This window comes from Trachemys scripta, chromosome 2 (assembly GCF_013100865.1).
Source record: "Trachemys scripta elegans isolate TJP31775 chromosome 2, CAS_Tse_1.0, whole genome shotgun sequence".
Lineage (NCBI taxonomy): Eukaryota > Metazoa > Chordata > Testudines > Emydidae > Trachemys > Trachemys scripta.
Genome location: NC_048299.1, coordinates 121074914 through 121096329, shown reverse-complemented (window position 1 = coordinate 121096329; position 21416 = coordinate 121074914). Strand labels below are relative to the sequence as shown.

Below are 21416 nucleotides of genomic sequence, written 5' to 3'. Positions count from 1 at the left end.
ACGAATTGTTTTGGAGAAGTTCTATGGTCTGTGTTATACAGGAGGTCAGACTAGATGATCAGTGAGGTCCCTTCTGGCCTTGGATTCTAGGAACAATGTGCACCCCAGTCCAGAATAGACACATCAGTGATCATTATGATTAAAAGGGACGGGGCAGAGTAAAGGATACCTCCTGGAGAATGTTGTCCCTGTTCTACCATCAACAAAACTGCTGGAGCACTTGAAGAAGGATGGTCTGTCTCCTCTGAAATCAGTGCATATTTAGTGTGCAGTGTTCTGCCACCTACAGCTGCAAAGATCTCATGTTCAGATGAGCAAACAATGTGACATAGGTCAATGAGGACATCAGACCTAATGGCCTTAGCAAACACTGTGTGGTCTGCACTGATTGTTCAGAGAAGCTCTGATGCCCTTTACACTTTCCTGTGCCAATGGTGCAATCTGAGGGATCCACTCCCTGTAAAAGGCCAAGGAGATTGCGGTCTCAAGACCTTAGCAGAAGATGCTGTTGAATCCATAGCAGAGGGATCTCTCTTGAATCCTACAAGAGGATTTTGGCACACAAGCCGGGCTAATTCAGTACTACCAACAGGCCATTAGAGTATCAGGCTCTAGGCAATGACAGGCAAGAGATAAAGCTGGACCCACAACATCTCTCCCCCTTCTGGTCCCGAGAATGAAGGCAGAGCACGATGTGCATTGGGTAGCAGAGTGGGCCTCATCCATACAGAAGGGACTGGATGTGGGTCTCAGATTCTGTTATGATTGTTGGGCAAGAGGTGTACCCCTTGTAGACTTTCAGGGGTTCAAGATCCAACACGATCTCAGTAAGGGGCCCAGACCCAACAGCAGGTTATGACTATTTATACTACAACTAATTAAACTACATTACACTATTTACAATATAATGTACAAAGCTAGGATCTTGACCTGAGGACACAACAGAATGAGTTTTGTTCCATTTGTGGCAGTGACAAAGGAAAAAGCTGATGGGGTGGAGGGTGCACTCCCTTATATAGGGCACGTCACTGATGTCACCTTCATGCAAGATCTCTCCTCACCCAACAGATACTGCTTTTCAAGGCAGTTCAGAAGCTCAATGACAGAGGTGTTAAATCCCATGAGTGGCAATTCAGAGGCCCTCAAGTAGAAGCACCAATTTTAAGATTGCCTTACAACCTTAATTCTGCCCCCTTCTGCGTCCACCCAGTGCACTGAGTGAGAAAGGGATTCTATTGGAAAAAACAAATATGTGATCATGTAATTGAAGACTGCATCATAATGCAAACACACAAGGGGACAAAATTAAAGTTGCACAGGCAACTGTAAATCTGGCATTTTTAAACTCTTGAGTACTTGACCTGCAATCTATATTTTAAAGAGAGATTTTTTTTGTATGTAATTTTCTAAGATTTGTTGGGATTTTTTAAAAGGAAAAAGATAAACATTTCTATTATACAATTGTAACTACTGCCCCATCATGCATCAGCAGCAGGCTTGAACCCTAATCCTCCAGCACGGCATAAACTTGAGACATGGAATGAATGAGACTAGCAGGCAGCATGAGTACACTTATCTCAGAATGGGAATAAGTCACCAGTATCACACACTGGCTCTCCAGATCAGTTCTCCCTCCTGCCCTATTTTGTTGCCCCATGGGCAGATGGGAGAGGTTGCTAACATATTCATGTACTGGGTCTGAGGGGCTATGGGAGGAATCCAGCCTGGTTTTCTTCCTGCCCTACACTACTACAGATGCTCTGGTAGCACCCCAATGTTTCCAATACAGCATGTACTGATGCTGCAGTGGTATGGGTCCAGCTCTTTAGAACATTCATGTTAAGTTATTTTGTCATTTACCAAAATTTTCAGAGTAAAGCAAACTGAAGCAATAGCAATTTTTAACTGTTAAATACCCAAAACATTTCAGTTTGTTTTTAAATTCTTCCCCTTCCCTCCACAAGTTAAGAAAACTCTACTAGCATGCAATGATTACACATCTTATCCTATTCAGAGTTAATCTGCATCAACATTTATAAAACTGAGTGACCCACAACTCAGGAAGCAGCTAGGATGTGCACGATTTATAAATAAAATTTGTTGCTCAGTTTAGTCTTAGCTTCTGGGCATGTTACTCAAACAAATGTTTTAATTATGTGTAAATTTACACTATTCATCTGACTTGTAAATTATGCTGTAAATTTAAGAAATCTGAAGGACCCTGCACAACAAACAAAACAACCACTTCAGAAATGTGCTCTGAAGCAACCTAGAGGTGCTCCAACTCTTCAAGAATCACTCATCTCTTACTTTAGAAGTAGCACTTCTTTTTATTCAAACCATTTAATATTTTGCACTATTGGAAGAATCCGTCCCAGAGAAATATGCACTACCAGCCAAAACTTCCAGCTCATAGGGATTTGCAGAAAATAAATGAGAAATGGTGTGAAAGCTGCTGAACTAGTCACTGCAATGACACCAAAGAAAACTAGAAATACCCCCAAAGAATCAGTAATTACACATTTTGCTACAGAAGTATATTATCATACTACTGTTTTCTTATACAACTGTGTGTGGCTCAGGCCTATGTCTTTTTTTTTTTTAACTGAAATGGTTATACTGGTAGAATCTCTAATGTTGGACACAGTTATACTGTACCAAAGTGTCTTATACCAATGTAGCTTATTCCCTTTCACATACAGGAATTGTTGTACTGGTATAATACACTTTTATACCAATATATAACTATCCACAACAGGAAGGTTACACCATTAAATATAATAGTATAAAGTGGTACAACTTGTCTAGAGACAAGTCCTTTATGAAGATGTAGACAGATTTAGAAGTTTATAATGGAGGCAACTCATTTTACCACATCAAATGGAATGTAGTTACTGAAGTGTAATACTGTTATGCACTAAAGAGGTATTCTATAGCCTGTTACATTAGATATGAAACATACTGTATGCATATAAGTGTTGGTGTGTTACAAAGGTTTTATCAGCTTGAGTGAGATGGCTATATTATTTGTTAGTAACATAATTCACCTGTGGTTTTGCAAGTCATCCCAGAAAAATAATCTCATGTAGGGGGAGCAACAATGGCCTTTATTTCTATAGAGATAAGGTGGGGAAGGTATGGAAGGGGTGATGAGTTTCAGAATGGAGCAGAGAGGAAAGCTATGGGTGACAGCTAAAATTGGAAGGGGGGGGGGGGCAAGGCTTTATAAAATCTGAGTTAAAACAGGAAAGTCAGGGACAAGCTAATAAACTTGCAGGCACAGTTTAAAAAAAGAAAAGGTTTAGTAAGAAAAAGGATACATGTGTAAAGATAAACCATCAAGGTTTTAACAAAATGAGACTTGACAGTAGTAAAAAGCTATAAAAAGCTGCAGCATTAGTTGTGAAATTTAACAGTTTATGTGGGGGACTTGTACAGTGTGCCTTCTTTGCCTTTAGTCTGCAAGACTTTGATCTTTCATAGGAATCAGTGCAGGCATAAGGGACCTACCCAAACAGTAAAAGTGCAAGTTACCTTTTCCCAACTGAGATAATGACACAGACAGCTCAGCACCTCTCCTCGTGCACGTTTCCTGACAACTAACTGCATAGCTTTGTTAATCACGCCTTGGAAGGAGAATATATCATCCCACACATTTGTGATAAACAAAGTTAATTTGGCAGATTCTGGGAAGTCTAGGAGAGAAAAGAGAAAGGATAAATCAAAAAAGAAACTCTGAATACCCTTTTTAAAATCTACTGCTCAGATTGCAAAGGCTAACTCCTTACAGGTATTTTTCCTAATTTTTCCAGTGTGTAAAATAGGTGCACAAGATGCATTAGCACATTTAAAACAAATTTTTAAGTTACTTTACTAAAATAATTTTCAGAAGATTGGTATACAGTCTTGGCATATACACAGTATCTTCAAAATCATTCACCTTTTAAATAGGAATTGTAGGAACTGGTAGTAAAATTCAAATTAATGATTTTTGGCATATTAAAGTCAAACCCAAGATTATGAGATTTGACAAAGATATTTCAGTTTATTTTGTGCAGTTGACACAGTCTAGTTAGTTGCACTGTTTCCCCTTTGGTGTGGGGTTTCATTTTTGAACCTAGTAATACCTCTGGGCTTTCACAAAATCCCCTGCCAAGGAATTCCACAGGTTGACTCTGAACTGTGTGAAGAAATACTCCTTAGGTTTGTTTTAAACTGGCTGCCTATTAATTCCATTGCATGACCCAATTCTTGTGTTACTGAAGTGGTCAACAACACAGCCATCCATTTTGACCCCCGCACACACAGGCCACAGAATTTCTTCCACAAACTGGATTAACTTTGATCCTTTAGAATGATATCCAACATAATTTTAAAGACTAAGTGAAGGTGAGTCCCACCACTAGCATCTGGCAATTGTTAATTACTCTTACGGCTGCAAAACTGTATCTTATTTCAAGGTTCAACTTCCAACCACTGAATCTTGTTATACCTTTGTCAGCAAGGTTGAACCCCCTTCCTGCACTATCAGATATTTTTCCATTTATAAGTACCTATACCCAGTAACCATGTCACTTCTCAACTTTCTCTGCCTTTAGTTGAGTTCCTTAAGTCTCACATCCTAAGTGTTGTCTTGTTCCTTTGTGAGTCTGTCTACAAATTGAAATAATAATAGTCATATTTGGAGAGCAGGACTGGTAATTAATCACCCTCATCCGGAGGCTAGCTGGCAAGTACACCTTAAAACTCAAGAGGTCCAATTTCTTTTGGGTCCTTCTTTCTGAGTAGATTTAAGTTTGGATCTCTCCTGATTAGCTGCTACTATAAGTGAACCTGGTCCCAGATGGGCGTAAATATATTCAAATCCCTTACAGGGACCTGATGCCTCCTGTCAACTCATTTTGAAGCAGCCATTGTAGACGCAGTAAGTAGTTCCTCATTTATGGGCATGGTGACCCCTCTAGGGTAGAAGCATGAACGATGTCCAAGAGTTTGTTATTTCTCTTGAGCTACCTCTCCAACGGTATATCCAAGGTCTCCACCATGTGTTTCATGAGCTCCTTCAACACCTTGAATTCATCCACCAAGACAGCTATAGAAAGATTCACTGCCTCATCTGGGAAGAATGAGAAGATAGCAGCAGGGATCATAGCTGATGCTCTTCTTCACTATCCTTTTCTTGCCTCTCCAGTATCCAAGGCTAGTTTATCGGAGGTGATTTAATTTGTCTCTTCAGGGGAGGATGAACTAGCCGAAGAGACAGAGGATGATGCAGGCTTTCTGGAGTATGGCTATACACCCCGGATGTCCAATAGGGCCATGGCTGCTAAACGTAGAAAAACTGAGGTTGGAGACACATGGTGGGGGGAGGGTGTCAGGAGGGGTACTCCTTACGAGGGCCAAGTCTTTTTTTACTACCTCTCATGGGATCCTCTCTAGACTCCTTTCCTGACTCCCACTGTGTTACCCATGGAGGGAAAGGTGGACAGGTGGTAGATGAGTCCCTACTACACCCAGCAAAAGGAATAAATTTTCATTTTACAGCCAGTGGAGGCGAGGTTGATACTGGGGATACCTCCCTAATCTGGCATACCAGTGACTAACTCTGATGGCTAAAAGTGTCCAATCTTGCATGCAAGATGTGCATACTCATTGAGCAGACTCTATGTGGACAATCACCCAAAGAAGAAGTTGGTATCAATACAGTATGGTGAATGTGACCTTGTCTGTTAGTGTGTATTGTATCCTGTTAGTGAAGGATTTCTTCATATGTTAAAGATGTTATATATGATGAATATAAATGCTGCTAAACTATATATATGAAGAATTTTAACTACGAGCTCCATAGCCATGGACAGAGGGAAAGAAATACATGCACACATGGATGGAAGGGAGCAGATACTGGTGAACATGAAGAAATTATCTTCATGATAATTCTGATTCACCAGTGAACTCTACTGAAATAGCTCATCACCACCTGCAACAAGTGCTATGTTTGTTCTCAAGATAAGAGTGAAAGTTAGCAAAGTTTCTTGAGAATCAGACAAAATTGCAGGAGGAAGGCCAATGCAAAAGCAGACTACAGGGTAAGAAAATCCTGGTACTCCCAAGAGAACAAGATTAGAACCCCCCAAGGGGACTCTCTGAGATTCCCATGAGATAAATGTACCAAGCAGGGCAGGGATTCTAACAGTGTTTAAAACAAAATGTTAAGCAGTCATATGTTGCAAACAAACCTTTTGCTATGATTTTTTTTTAGATTTAAATAAAATAATTTAATGTGTTGCTATTTGCACTCTGTTTATTCTTTGCATTTCTCTAAACTTGTACACTGAAAATCCATACAGACAGTTGAAAATCAATTAAGACAATTTTAATATTTGATATTCACCTTCAAGTTCTTAGAACTATAATGTGTTTTGGGATTGTTTGCTTAAACAGCTTTCATTGAAGTTTAAGATGAAGCATGTGATGAAAACACAATCTAGAAAGAAAAAACATACAAACACAAAATGGCTATGCCACACCATACCTTCCTTAAGTAAGCTGTAGCAGAAGAGGCGGGCTCTTTCCAAATCTCCCAGCTGCCGACAGATTCCTATGTATACTCTACATAGAGCCTGAGTGAAATTGTGATTCAAAGACATCTTCTGAGTCTTCAGTTTATTGAGAATAGCATGCAGCAGTGGCTCTGCTAAATGCTGTAACAACACACAAAAGCATTTTTATTAACATTCATTATCCACAGTACAGTTGACAGACCTTCAAAAGATTAAAGTATTATTCTGAGTATTTGCTGAGTAAATAGTTGTGACATGGTCCCTGAAAGAAATACCATGCTCTTGGTAATTGTACTAAAAATGCGCATGGTGAAACTTGCAACAAATTTAAAAAGATAAAAATAAAAGTAACCAAGGTGAGGCCAGAAAAGTATAATAAACTAGAGGCAAACCAGAAGGAACAGTGTGACTTTTCATTGTCCTTCTTTAAATAAAATGAAAATAAAAATGTTCAAGTTATGAGATAGCACAGATTTATAGTAACATCCTATTAAATAGGACTGGCACATAAAGTGGAGAAACACCTAGATGAACAATGAAAATCGGGTAGGCAAATTTTGGGCTACTTTAGACTAACCAAAACCAGGCAATACGTTCAAAAGTTTGCAGCCTTTTGCTATGACCATTTTAACAGTATAAATATCTGTATTACAATTGGCCTGTCTGCTAATTTAGTTTAATTTATTACACATTTGTATTCTAGTTGGACAATGGGGATTATTAAAATATGAAATTCAGAATTATGCTATGTACCTTGTTTGCGATACCAAATTCATAGACAACTTCTTTCTCTTCATCTCTCATTACCGGGACCTTCAAAATATTTCCCACGTACACATGACTCCGAATAACAGGTAACAGGTCAAAACAGGATTCAGCAATTTTCTTCAGTGCCAAAGTCACAGGTTCAATAATATTCTCTACTGGTGAAGGCAATTCTGAATTGCAGTTTGCTGCTAATTGCCTAATTTCACAATTGTTGAGTGAGACAGTTTTACCTGCAGCACTCAGTACTTCAATATTTAAGTCTCCTATAGCTTTGATTGCAACATCTTCCTTAGTCTCCAATTGTGGCAGTTCACTGTCTAGCCTCAGCCTCTTTGCACTTCTCGGCATAGAGGCTGACAATATCCTTTTTCCAACATGACTCTGACTCCCTGAATCTTTTTGATCTTTATTACTGTGAGATTCTGAATTACTCCCTGTTTTAACAAAAGCAGTGGATGTAGAAGAAATTGCTTTGAACCCACTGAACTGACTCACTGGCCCTGGTACATTCTTGTATTCTGAAGGGGCACGCCTGTTGGGCTGAATGTTACCTTTGAGAATGTTGAGTGTTCTTGCTCTTGGTGATAGCTCTGGATACATAGTGTCCAAGATTTTCACAGAGTTTTCCTGAGGAACATCTAAAGCAGAACTACCAGCTGCAGATGAAGGAAGTCTTCCTGGCACAGGAAGTGCATGCTTTGGTGTGGCAGCACAAAATTGCAAAGGTGAGGACAAGATTCTGCGACCAACTGTTGTCTCTGAGGGAGATGGAGTGGAAAATATAGGGGGAGATTTGTACTTTGGAGCATCTGACAAAGGAGACATTAGTGGAGGAACTGGAGTTACTCTTAGAGGGGAAATAAGACCATCAAGAGGAGATGGCAGAGAGGACCGGCTAGATGAAGACATTATCGGAGAAACAGGACGAACAGTTCTTGGAGGGGTAGTTATCAGAGGTGGGAGCAGGGGAGGTAAAGGTGGACCTATCTCTTGTCTAATTTTATTGATGGTCTCAGGTGAACGTTTGGTTGGTGTAGAAGTATCAGCATTGGCTAGAACCGGCTGGGTTAGTTGGACCTGCAGAGTTTTTGTTTTTCCTTTACCTTGAGGTAATCTCTGTGTTAGTCTGCCCTGGTCTGCTTGGATTGATGTCTTGGCTGAAACATTTAAGACATCTGATGGTTCCTGGACTTTCCACCTGGATCTACTGTTGGTTTTGGATATAAGATCTAGAGAGGACTCTGAATCCACAATGTGTGTGTTTTCAAATATTGCTTTTTGTGATTTAGAGGTTTCATTGACTGGTCTAGGGTCAGATATTTCATCAGACACGGTTGGATGCTGATAGAATTCTGTCAAAAGCTTTCTACCTTTTCTTTGAAAATGTGTCTCATTAGGAAAAACATCACTGTAACTGTCATCGAAACAAGACTGACAGCCTTCTTGAACAATATTTGTGTTGATATCTGCTGAGGCAAAAGCAACACAAGTTTCTTTTTGTTTATCGTTTAATTCTTCACAAAACACTGTATGTGCTTTAGACCCTTCTATGCCAGCATCACATGACACACTTTGTTCCATATTTGATGCAAGTTTTTCATTACCATTTATTTGTAAGAAATTGCCAGACAGACTTGTGTCTAATTTACTATTTTTTATAACATGTTTGTAGGTTTCTGAGCACTTGGCTAACATATGGTACGATAAATTAATTTCTGAAGTAGTTTGTTTTGTGGGGATCTTTTCTGATACCTCAGCAGATGTAGACGATTCTTCTAATCTTATCAAGCTAGTCTCATTGTCAGATGCTGACCCACTTGTTTTGGAATTTTCTCTATATTCAGAAGCTCTCTCATTATTTTCATTATTATGGAATACAATTCCATGTGCTGAGAAAAGTTTGCCTTTAGGATAAACCTTTTCTGTTAAACATGACTGCTCCTTTACAATACTTGGATAGTGGTGAGTTATACAAGGCATAGCCATATCTGTTAGTGCATCTGAGTACACTGAAGGAGAGCGTTCACACATTTTGTCATTTTCATCAACAGCTGTGTTAATTTCTGGCACATCCACTGTATAAGTCCAGAAAGTTCTCAGTTTCTCATTGGACACTAAAAAACGTTCATGCTCTTTTGTATACTTGACCTTTCTAAAAGGAAAGTCTTCCTCTTCAGAGTCATCTGTCTCCTTTGGAACATCAGAAGTACTTTTAGAAGATGTATTCCCATTTGTCTCTCCAGATATCTTAATAATGTTCAATTCTTGGTCATTGTTCTTCATTGTTTCATCAAGCCTATATTCTATAGGTCTGACCTGACCTTCAGAAGAGCAAAGAGGCTCTACTCTCTGAGGTGAAGTTTCTTTTATTACAGAAAGAGCTGTGCTAATTTCCTTCGAGCTACATGTTTCACATTCTGCTTCTTCAAAAACTAGACTAGCTTCCTTTTCCACATGTTTACCACTGTCAACAGAACTTGTACCAAAGATTTGTATATTTATCAATGTTTTTTGTGGTTCTATGGCATTTGGCTGCTCCTTTTCATTTTCAATTTCTGCTCTATTTTTATTGTCATATTTATTACTGGGACAATCAAGTGGCTTGATCTTTTCTTTATCATTCTGTATGGTCTTGCCCTTCACCAAATTTCCTACAGAATAATTAGGCATACTTTGGATAACATGATCATTATATTTTTCATTTCTTCTAGTTAGGGATGAAGCAGTACTAAGTGCTGTAACAGACTCTTCTTCACTGTTAGTGTCAAACGCTTGGCAATTCTGTTTGAAAGGTTCACCACACACCTGAAAGTTGAAAGCAGTGAAATCAACGAACACTGCTGTGCTCTCCAAACCAATTGTCGCTGTGACAGGTGAGTTTATTTTTTTAGTATCTATACTTCCAGTCTGCAAGACATCTTCTATGGGTAAAGCTGGTTTTCCAATAGAATTTTTTTCAGAGACAACCTGATCGGAGACATCTGAAATCTGGTTTCTCGTCTCTACTTCCTCCACACCATTCTCTTCCAAACCAGGTGAACTGTTACAGTTCTGAATCAACATGCTCTCACACGGTTTGTCATTTAATTTTTCTTTTATTTCCTCACACTGAGAATTTTCAGTTACTGAACATGAATCGAGAGGTTTCACAAACTGTGCCCAAGAAGAGTGTTCACTTTCTTTTACGACAGACTTAACAGTATCTATTTTCTCAGTTTCTAATGGCACACTGCTTCTCTCCCTAAGTTCCGAGTGTTCCATTTCCATTTCAATCTCCTGAGGTTGAAATACTTTTATAAAATTTTGAAATTTGGAAGACCTCTGTTCCGATGCAATGTATGTATTTTTGGCCTGCCTCACTTCACTAGCTCTTTCTGTGACACACTCTGGTGCAAGTAATACGTGATTAGTTCGAACTATTTGCTCAGGTTCTAGTGGATCATTTTCTCCATTTATACCAGATGCTGGGTTTTGTGACATAACCGTAGTTTCAAAATCTGGTTTCTTTTGCAATAGGTTATTAGCATCTTTTTGTTCATGGTCTAGTTTAGCTTGTAGACACCTTTCCTCCTCTGTAACTTGTAGTTCTCCAACTTCCATAACATGGAGCGATTTAGAAAATTTATATGTTTCTAGAAAATCTTCCTTGTTTACTGAACTACCATTGAAAATATTTTGTTCAGGCTGAGTTATATTGACCTCAACACACTGCTCTCCAGTTCTGAGCTGTTCCCCATCTCCAGCAGACATTGAGCAAACAGTTCTGCATACCTCTGCAATGTGGTTTTCCCCATCCATATATAATGAATCTCTGCTTCTTTCAGTGGCAAGTATAAATGAGTCACGTCTAAAAGCATTATTGTTTTCCAATCCAGCCTCTTCATTTACTTCATGTTGTTTTATATGCTCAAACTGTTTATCCAGTATCTCTTCATTGCTGATTTTTTCTTCAGCACATTGTGATTTAGTGGAGATATCTTTAGCTTCAGTGTCTATTTCAGTTTGCAGAAGTGTTCTCTCACCATTACACTGACACATCAATTCATTATCATGCTCTGCTCCAGAAAAGGATTTAGAATTTCTGAAACTAAATCTCACATCTGCCTCTTCATTATGATTTGGTTCATTACTTGTCTCTACACAGAATCCTTTTGTGGTTATTGTAGCCATTATTCTCTCCTCTGTGGTTACAATGTGCTCTTCTATGCTGGGTGTTGTATTTATTACATTAGATTTTGTTTGTATGTCGCTGGATTCATTTTCCATTTCTTCATTCCCCATCGCTTCACTAGGCTCATCCTCAAAATTCTCAGGGGTTACCAACACACTTTCAGTTCCAAAGATGGGTTCCCCAGTTTGCAAGCGAACATCCCCTCTGAGAGTGGATGCTGGTTTTGGTGTTTCTACTTTTCCTGGTAATTCAGCTTCCTTTGCTTCCATTAATTCACTATACCTTTCTTTCATATGTTCGGAATTGGCTGTAGTATTTACATTTATAACTATAGTCTTCTCTGTTTGTATTAGTTCATTAGATTTTTCTTGCAAGTATTGGAAGTTAGATGACACAGCTGAAGAGGGTTTATCTTTAATTTGTATCTCGTCAGTGTGAACTTCCTTCTCATTGATAGCTTCCAGTTTAGGTGTTGCTACCTTCAGTGTTAGGTCTGTCTCTGTAGGTCCTATATTATCAGAATCCTCTTCCAAATGTTCTTCATTGGCAAGTGTGTTCATACTTGAAACAGTCATCTCAGTTCGTTTTGCTTCATCATCTTGCTCCTTAATGTATCTTAATTTTGCTGTGAAAGTGTCTATATAAATTGGCATCTCTTCATTCTCTCTCAATTTAGTTGAGATTTCTCTATCATGAGGTTCATGTGATTTCTCATCTTCATTGCTTTCTTTCATACTGATAAAGCTAGTGTTACTCTGTGACTCTGCTTTGCCTTCTTCTAAAATACTTTCCACAATGTGAGCATTATGATCAATTTCTTCATCACTGGAATCAGTGGATTCTCCAAACAAAGTATCCTTTAATTAAAAGATACAAAAGGACAGTTTTTCAAACTGCAGTTTTTCAAATTCAGTATAATTCTATGGCTATTATATTTTTTTAAGTGAATGTATTGGCAAGCATTGGGAACTTATGAAATGTAACCACTTAAACAGGTACAGCTTGGACAGCAGAATTACAAGTCTCTCTATCAATGTTCTCTAATAATGGCCTAGAGGGAACACCTTTAAGGCAAAAGAACAATTCAGTTTCTGGTGTCTACCTTTGCTCTAAGATACCAACTGGTGAAAACTATGGAATAATGAATTCCACAAAAAGGAAGGGGAAAAGGACTACAGCAGGCAGAAGTAAAACAAGGAGGCTTAAGTTTCTGTGAGCCAACTTTTCAATGCTTGGTGCCTCAAGTTAGGTTCTTAAAATCAACACAAGTACATCTTTAGGCTCTCAAGTTTCAGAGTTTCTCTCTCAAATTCAGATTTCTGTAAACAGGCAACAGAGCCTAATGAAGCAGTTATAACAAACTAAAAACTTTCCAAGTGCATGAGACATACTGGATGCAGGGGACTTTAATGAGTGTGGAGGTGACTTTTGAGTCAGTACTTATATTCTGATTGTAATGTATATTGTACAGTATATTTATTGATGGTCATGCCATCATTTTAGTCATGCACGCTTAGTGCATTACAGGAGATTATGTGTGTGTGTGTGTCTCTCTCTCTCTCCACAAAATACAGTGTATTTTAAAAAACTCAGCAAAAATGAACTTAAAATTTGGATCTAAACATTGTGACAAAGTCCCTGTAAAGTGTTTGAAAACATGCAAACACCACCGATATTTTAGACAAGCCTATCAAATCCCTTTAATTATTTTTGCAGTACTAGAGAAGCTGAGCTATTGCCAATTCAGTCTTACTATAACTCACCTGTGTAGCCAGTGGTGAAAAACATACAGGAGATAGAAGAGGGGGGAGAGGCCTTGCCCAGTTCAATATATCAAGCAAGTTTCCACCAAGCTGTTCTTGTTCCTGATCAGAGGTCTCTGAGCTACTGTCTGTTAAGTCTGTCTGTACAACCACCTCTATAGTTTTGTCCTCATAAAAAGCACTGTCACCATTACAGTCCTGCAGACCTTCTTCAGTGGTCTTACTCTCAAATTGATCACCTCCAGGAGGCTCCTTGTCTACTTTTATCTGCAAAGCTGTTAAGGAACTTTGATTTTCAATGGTTTCTGGTGAACAATGAGGGTGAAGCGTTTTGACATCAGATTTCCTGAATTTTCGGTGGGTTTGTGCAACTTCTACAAAAGACAAAAATATAACAGTTTCTTGTATTTTTCGTTCTGTTTTATCAAGTTAATAGTATTTTGTGATTCAACATACTTTGGTCATGATTTTCTAAATATTTTCAAAGACAGCTGTAAGAAGCATCAAGGAGTTTCATTTTCAAAAAGATTATTCATGGACTATGATTAAAATGCAGACCTTCATATATTCTCAAATATAATTATACATTACCATGTCAAAAAGATATTGGGAATATTAAAGATGTACAGTTAAGGACTCGAGTCAGGAAAGGCCAAAAAAATCAAGATTACTTGAACAACCTTAACTCTGTCCATTTGCATATATGCACTAGAACTACATGATGTAGTATTTCACATATATTTCTATAACCATAGATACACACGTAGCATGTCGTAATGGTCATTCTTTTATATTAGAACAATGTGTAGTATAGTGTCTTTACTGACATAGGCCCGAGACTCTGCAAACAGATGTGTCAGCACAGACTCCAGCCTTCCAGCAAATCCTCTCACACCTAAGTGTGTGTAGTTTCAGAGAAAAGTGTGCAGAAGGGATGGGAGTTTGAACTGTTGGTGGTGGTGGTGACAGTGTAATTTAGGGAAGAGGGTGATAGAAGGCTGGCATCCCTACTGGGGCAAAATTACAGTGCATTCTCTCTGGTGTATGGCAGTTGGTGAAATATCTCTCTGGGTAGAGAACTGCTGGTTGCCTTAACTTTTCATTCTTGCTTTTTAGACTCCATGCTGTGTTAAGCATAGGCCCAATCTTAACTGACACACAAAGCAATGTTGTGATGTTATAGTTTATTATTTCATAATATAAGTGCTTAAGGACTCCAAGGATCAAGACACCATTGTGCCAGACACTGTACAGAAAAAGTTACATAAAACTCACAGTATCTGTGGTTCTTAGCGATGTTTTGTACACATAGATCCCACTTGTAGTGCAACATCTTGCGCATGAGATCAGAATATTTTGAACAGCAGTGCAAACCTGCATGCTCTCATGTTTTCCCATCCCAGGACATGCGAGGTGGAGCAAGCATGACCACCTCTCAGTTCTCTCTTACTACCCATGGCATTGAGAAAGAGCTCAGCAATGTCTGCCTGCTACCCTGTAGTATCCGGTCATTGAATCAATTGGTTTTTCTAGATATTTTAACCACACCGATATTTGTGTTAATATTCAGCAGGTAAGGTGTTTAAGACAACATAAGATTTTTAGAATAGCTAATTTGTAATGTTCAGAGATAACAGAATAGTGTTTAGCCTGAATTAGTGCATTTATTTTTATAGCAAATACATTAAAAACCTAGGTTTCAGAGTAACAGCCGTGTTAGTCTGTATCCGCAAAAAGAAGAACAGGAGTACTTGTGGCACCTTAGAGACTAACAAATTTATTAGAGCATAAGCTTTCGTGGACTACAGCCCACTATTGCAACATACCTTCTGTAAATAACTTGCTTGTTTTTACTGGCATCCTTGAGTGACCCTGAACAGAAGCTGCTGAGAAAAAAAATAGCCATTAGTACAATTTGTTCTCAATGAGAAAGAAAAAAGAAAAAAAAAAAAAAAAATACTTTCAACAGCATTCCAAGACACTTTGTGCTCCATCTCACCCAAGATATAATCATGTTCCTGGTTCTGTGTTTTTCCTGTTGTGCTGTCAATACACATCCAGAGCTCCTCCAATAGCAGCTTTATTTTTCCTGTTAAAAATAAATACTTTACAATTAAATAGCTTAAGTTTGTGAATTTGTCATATCACTTTTGTTCTAAGTAAGCATACACATATGAATACAGTAAAATAGAGAATACTAAAATCTAGCATTATATATTAATTACAAGTATAAAAAAAAAAAAAAAAAAAGATAAAGCAACCATTTTATCTGGGGAAATATATCCCAGATACCCAATCCAGGAGTTAACTGTCTTTCAGGCAGGTGCTTCTCATGGGTAGGAACTTGGAGAAAATGCAATAATTTTAAGTTTTCGTGTACATTTGCTTAGCTACAATCAAGGCCCAATATCCTAAGCAGCAGATCAGACCTGAATCATGCAGCAGGTAGTCCTCACTCTGTCAGTGGCTCAACATTTAGTACAAGGATGGTATAGAGGAATCAAAGCTATACATTGCTGCATGTAGGATTTGCAGGGGGTAGAGAGGCTGTGGTTCATGAGAAGCACAAGCCCCAGTCCATTGTTTGCTCCTCCCCATAGAGAGTCCTTGAGACTCTAAGAAAAATGCTCTCCATACTGAGCTTTTAAGGCATGCAGGTGCAGGGCTCTCTTGTCTCTAAGCCCCTGGCCTGCAGCTCCCCATGCACTGTGCCAGCCATGACTTTCTCTCCTCCTACAGATCTCAATAAATTCAGAAAAGATAGAAATGAAACAAGAAATTTGGGAGCAGATTCAATCAAGTTAAAATTAATGGAGGTTTTTAGTAAATTCAAAATTACCTACCTGCCATTTCCTGTTGTAATATCAAGACAAAGAACTTATTTAAAAGGCACTACCAAAGCACGTGAAATTAAGTAAATGCAGGTAGATTGATATTCTGAGTGTTAACTTTCAAAGGGGTGTGAATTGAAATGGTTAAATAATGAAAATACAATTATAGCAGCACTAAAAAGAAAAGCAAAAAATGGAGAATGCTAACAATCTTATGAACATACGTAAAGGTGCACAGGATCAGACCAATGGTCTATCTAATTCTGTCGGTCAGTAGCAGTTGCTTTAGGGAAAGTGCAAGAATCTCTGAAGTGTGAAATTATAAAAGCCTGCTAATAGAGCAAGTTTCTTCATAACTCTTTCACAGGTTGGTTTATGGCCTAAAGTACAAGGGTTTGTCTCTTACGACTTTTTTCTTTTTTTTCTCATTACCAATGAAATTTTGGATACTTGTTATACATACTATATTTATATATATAAAAATATCCAGCCATTTTTGGTATCTTTATAAACTCTTGGTCTCAATGGCTATAGCAACACTGAGGCTGGGAGGTGATCCGCCAGCACAGGCAGAGACACTCATGCTAGCACACTAAAGACAGTAGTGTGGACATTTCAACAAGGGCAGCAGTTCAGGCTAGCCACCCAAGTCCAAACCTGACTAACTCCCAAGTCTGCTGCAATGTTCATATTTCTATTTTTAGCATGCAAGCTAGTGTAGCTAATGCAAATCTGTCCACCCACACGGGATTCACATTTCCCACTGGGCAGACATACCAAATGATTTCTTGTGATGAGCTTCTTTGGCAACTGTATGTCATGAAAAAAAATTCCATTTTATCAGTTTTTAATTTGCTCCCTTTCAATTTCGCTGATTATCCCCTTCCCCTTGAATAATGTGAAACAGTAAATAGGAGCATCTGCTCCACTTCTCTGTGCCATTCAAGACTAAGGCTGCAAGTTTGTCATGTAGGTCATGGATTCCGTGACTTTCCAGGATCTCCATGACTTCTGCAGCGGCTGGTGCAGCTGGCCCAGGGGCCGCTCGAACAGCTCAGACAGCTCCTGGGCCAGCTGCAACAGCCACTGCTGGGGCAGTCTCGGGCCACCGCACCCCTCTCCCACAGCAGCAGCAGGAGTTTGGGTGTGGGAGGGGGCTCAGGGTCATGCTTACCTCAGGGGGCTCCCCATAAGCGACGATATCCTCCTCCCTCAGCTCCTAGGTGGAGGTGTGGCCAGGCAGCTCTGTGCACCGCCTCTGCCTGCTAGCGCTCAAGGTCTCCCCTCACAAGATTTAGTCAAGGGTATGTATTACAAGTCATGGACAGGCCACAGGCCATGAATTTTTGTTTACTGCCTGTGACCTGTCCATGACTTTTTCTAAAAATACCCATGACTAAAATGTAGCCTTATTCATGAGCTCATGATAACAAGAGTATATTTATATGACATCCGTTCAGTTTGATCTCTATTATAAAATAATTTGTCCCTATCTTCCCTCTCTTTATATGGATGTTTTCCATGTCTAAGCATTTCTATCACTGTTGTTGAATCCTTCTATTTCTGCTATATCCTTTATTAGATACAGTGACCAGAACTGAACTAAGTATCCCAGATGAGGGTGTACCACTGTTTTATGTAATAACAGTATAATATTTTCCATCCCTTTTTCCATGCACCCTAAGTGTGTCCTGTATCAGTGTCACTGGTAGAGAAGAATACAACTCAAGACATCATAATACATTTTAGACTAGCTGGAACATGTTTGCTTTTGATAGTTTGTGTCAGATTACCACCATGTAGCTTTGTTGCAGTTATGAAAATTGCTGTGATGTCACACTTCACCATGACCTCTATCACATAAATAGGCATATTATGTACAATAGGTATTTTCCACCACCACCTGTCATTTATGGGTTCTCTGATTCGGAGATAACTACTTAGCAGCTATTTTCCAAACAAACTTCTCATTAATAGCAAAGCCCTCCCACTTCCTGAAACTGAATTTAACACACCAAATTAGAAACAGAAGGATGACGTGAAATGCAAATTGACTAGGGTTTTCAAAACCAAACAAGCAATAAGTAACAAATGTCGGACTTATTTTGCAAAAAAAAAAAAAAAAAATTAAAACTTTTTTTGCACTTAAAGTCATATACAAATGCTCTAAAACAGGGGTCTCAAACTCAAATGACCACGAGGGCCGCATGAGGATTAGTGCATTGGCCCGAGGGCCGCATCACTGACATCCACCACTTGCTGCCCCCAGTCCCACCCCCACTCCACCCCTTCCATGAAGCCCTGCCCATGCCCCACCTCTTCCCTGCCCCCAGGCGGTGCAGGAGGGGTGCAGGGTGTGATGGGGGCTCAGGGTAGGGAGTTGAGGTGCAGGAGGTGTGCAGCAGGGGGCTCAGGGCATGGAATTGGGGTGCGGGGTGGAGGGGTGCAGCAGGGGGTCGGGGTGCAGGGTGCGGCAGGGGGTTGGGTGCAGGGAGTTGGGGTACAGGAGAGGTAAGAGGTGCACGGTGTGGCAGGGGGCTCCGGACAGGGGGTTGGGGTGTGGGCTCCGGCCTGGCGCCGCTTACCTAGAGCGACTCCAGGGTGGCAGCACCTCACTGAAGAGAGAGGCTCAGGACTAGGGCAGAAGGGCAGGGGAAGGGCAGCCTGCCCTGGCCCTAGTGAAGAGGGACACTAGGACCTGCCGGAAGCCAGCAGCCTGCAGACCAGAGCGGATTCAAGGCTCCAGAGTCACCATGTGCTGCAGGCTCCAGGGCAGTGAGGAGGCAGCAAGTGGGTGCCAGGAGACACTCGGGGGCGGGGGGGGAGGGGGTGTGTGGCAGGTGCCCCAAACATTGGGGAGCAGCGTACGGGGAGCTTAACAGGCACAAAAAATAACTCGGGGGGGGCGGGGGTGAGGGGAGTTTGGCAGCGACAGGAAGTAACGGGGGGGGGGGGGCGTGGGGAGCTCCACAGGCTGCAGGGAAGAGCTCCACAGGCCGCATGTGTTTGAGACCCCTGCTCTAAAACAAGGAATAGAACTGGTCAGAAAAAAAGGAAAGTGTTTCCTTTTCCCCCGTTTTTGTGTTCATCAAAATTTTGTAAGTAGTTTTTAAAAATGAAACAATTGGTGTTCAAAAAGAGCACATGGGTGAGAGTGCATATGAGAGCTGCAAAAGTACGAGTTAGGTAACCCTCACTTAAAGTGAGGAATCCCTCCTCAGCAATTAAAATTAAAATGCATTCTGGAAGAAGGTTACGGTCAGGACACTGTTTGCTTTGCTTGCTCAGCAATTTCCATTTGGAATTAGAGAGGTAAAGAGCAGAACGGTCTACTGAATATTCAGCAGATGTGTTAGCTTTATGCAAGGTACAAGGCAGAAGTGATTCATTATGAAGAAATTTTTCATATCCCTTCTTTTAGGCCATTCTCCCTGGATTTTTGCCTCCTTGGGGAAGGTATAGCCTGTCAGTTTGACAAAGAACACCAAAGATTTAATTCATATTTTGTATCATTTGCTTTACTTGCCTCTTCATTATCTGAATTGAGGACACTGGAAAATAGAATGAAATTATCTTAGTCTGTCGATTTGTTTTCAGGCTGGATTTTGGGTAACTGTTAACTGGTGGTTGCATATGAAAAGTGAAAAATTGTTTTAAAAGTGACAATTTAAAATAAGTAAGTCTTTAGAGCCTCCTCAGCATGAAACAATGGAAATGAATTGCATATCAACTTTAGTGGCGTATATTCCCTCATAAAGGTATATTGATTTTCATTCCGAATACCAACTAATTCTGCTCTTATAATATATATTCATTATAAATCCATTTCCAACCATCTGCACTGCTAAAAATACTGCTGCCAAGACAGCAAAATATATTTCTGCAGAATTACAGTATGTTTCAAACCATCTGTACTGCACAGAAGAAAGTCTAACAGAAGTGTACCTTTGTCTATGTTTGCTACTGGATCTTCTCTTGCACTCTGTGTCTCTGCATGTTTTAACACTGAAAAGAATGAATACAGTTTAATGATATACAGAAAGTAACAATTTGAATACAACTATAAATCTGAAAGCAAACAAAAACTGGATACTCACCCTTTTTGCATTTCTCTTTGGGAAAGTCATCATGTTTTTCCTGTTTAACATTAATTATGTTAAATTGCTATGCAATACATATATATTTTACAGTATTTACACTGAAAAGACCAATGAGCTTTGGTCAATATTTATTTAGAGTGCACTAACTTTATAAATGCTGTGTAGGTTCTGAAACAGCAACTAAAATACTAAGTGTTGTAACTCAATATCACCAAGCTAATTCAAGACCTTACTATAGTATTAAATAGTTGAATACCTCAAGCTGAAATATTCATGAAATTCAGTTATTGTATCTACTTTCTTTTAGAAATACAACAGAAAGATTTTTTTTCCCCCACAAAGTTGCCAATTACTACCTGTGCCTTCTTTAGCTCCTTTTCAAGAACTTTCTTTTCAGTCTTCAACTGTCTGAAGTCTTGCATATGCTTTGCTGCAGCCTCTTTATTTAAGGAAAAAGAACCACAGGCATGAGACTACTAATGCACAAGTCAAAGTACCTGAAACCAGCAAATATAAGTGACGAATCCACACTTACATTTCTGCATTTCTGATTTGTTAACCTTTGAAAGTTTATCTGGGATCCATCAATGTATGTGTGATTTCTTCTGAAGTATTTTACCAGGATTAGATGTATATTTAAAGTTACAATAAGACAACACCAAAGCATCACAATATGAACCACCACTCATGAACTTAAATACAGCCCCATACTTCCCAAATAGGAAAGGCAGGTCCAAGCTGGGTGATATTTTTCACATGCCCTATTTATCCTATTTAATGAAGGGGCTAGGGAATTAGAAGTTAAAATAAAAATAAAAATGTGTTAATGTTGCATAGGAATCTGGTCAAATTCAGTCCTAGTACATAAAATGCAAGCCCCTTTGACTTCAGTGGGAGCCATGCTCACTTGCACTAAGGCTGAATATGATCCAGTTTCAGCACTGGTACTAGGGTTACCATACGTCCGGATTTTCCCGGACTTGTCCGGCTTTTGGGGGCTCAAATCCCCGTCCGGGGGGAAATCCCCAAAAGCCAGGCATGTCCGGGAAAATCGGGAGGGCTCGGCCGGGGCCTCTTTGGCCGGGGCCAGTGCGGGGCCAGGCCGGGGTCGCGGGGCCGGGGGCATGGTGCCGGGCCGGGAGCCGGGCCGGGCGCGCGGTGCCGGGCCGGGGTCCAGGGGCGCAGTGCCGGGCCGGGGTCCAGGGGCGCAGTGCCGGGCCGGG

General features: G+C 39.9%; 1 protein-coding gene across 9 annotated transcripts in view; it reads right to left on the bottom strand.

The window, feature by feature from the left end:
* Window positions 1–21416, bottom strand: part of ICE1 (interactor of little elongation complex ELL subunit 1) — a 76981-nt gene that overhangs the window by 24734 nt on the left and 30831 nt on the right. For 4 of the 9 annotated variants that reach the window (XR_004644586.1, XR_004644587.1, XM_034761498.1 and 1 more), the window contains exons 8-16: window positions 20550–20632; window positions 20191–20230; window positions 20039–20098; window positions 15262–15351; window positions 15089–15148; window positions 13263–13636; window positions 7314–12356; window positions 6533–6701; window positions 3535–3695 (exon numbers count right to left, since the gene is read on the bottom strand). Coding sequence is in view for 4 of the 9 variants with exons in the window: in XM_034761498.1 (XP_034617389.1) it covers window positions 3535–3695; window positions 6533–6701; window positions 7314–12356; window positions 13263–13636; window positions 15089–15148; window positions 15262–15351; window positions 20039–20098; window positions 20191–20230; window positions 20550–20632 (6080 nt within the window). In the remaining 5 variants the exon portion in view is untranslated. The remainder of the gene's footprint in view (window positions 1–3534; window positions 3696–6532; window positions 6702–7313; window positions 12357–13262; window positions 13637–15088; window positions 15149–15261; window positions 15352–20038; window positions 20099–20190; window positions 20231–20549; window positions 20633–21416) is intronic. The other 5 variants (XR_004644590.1, XR_004644589.1, XR_004644588.1 and 2 more) reach the window with 2 other exon arrangements.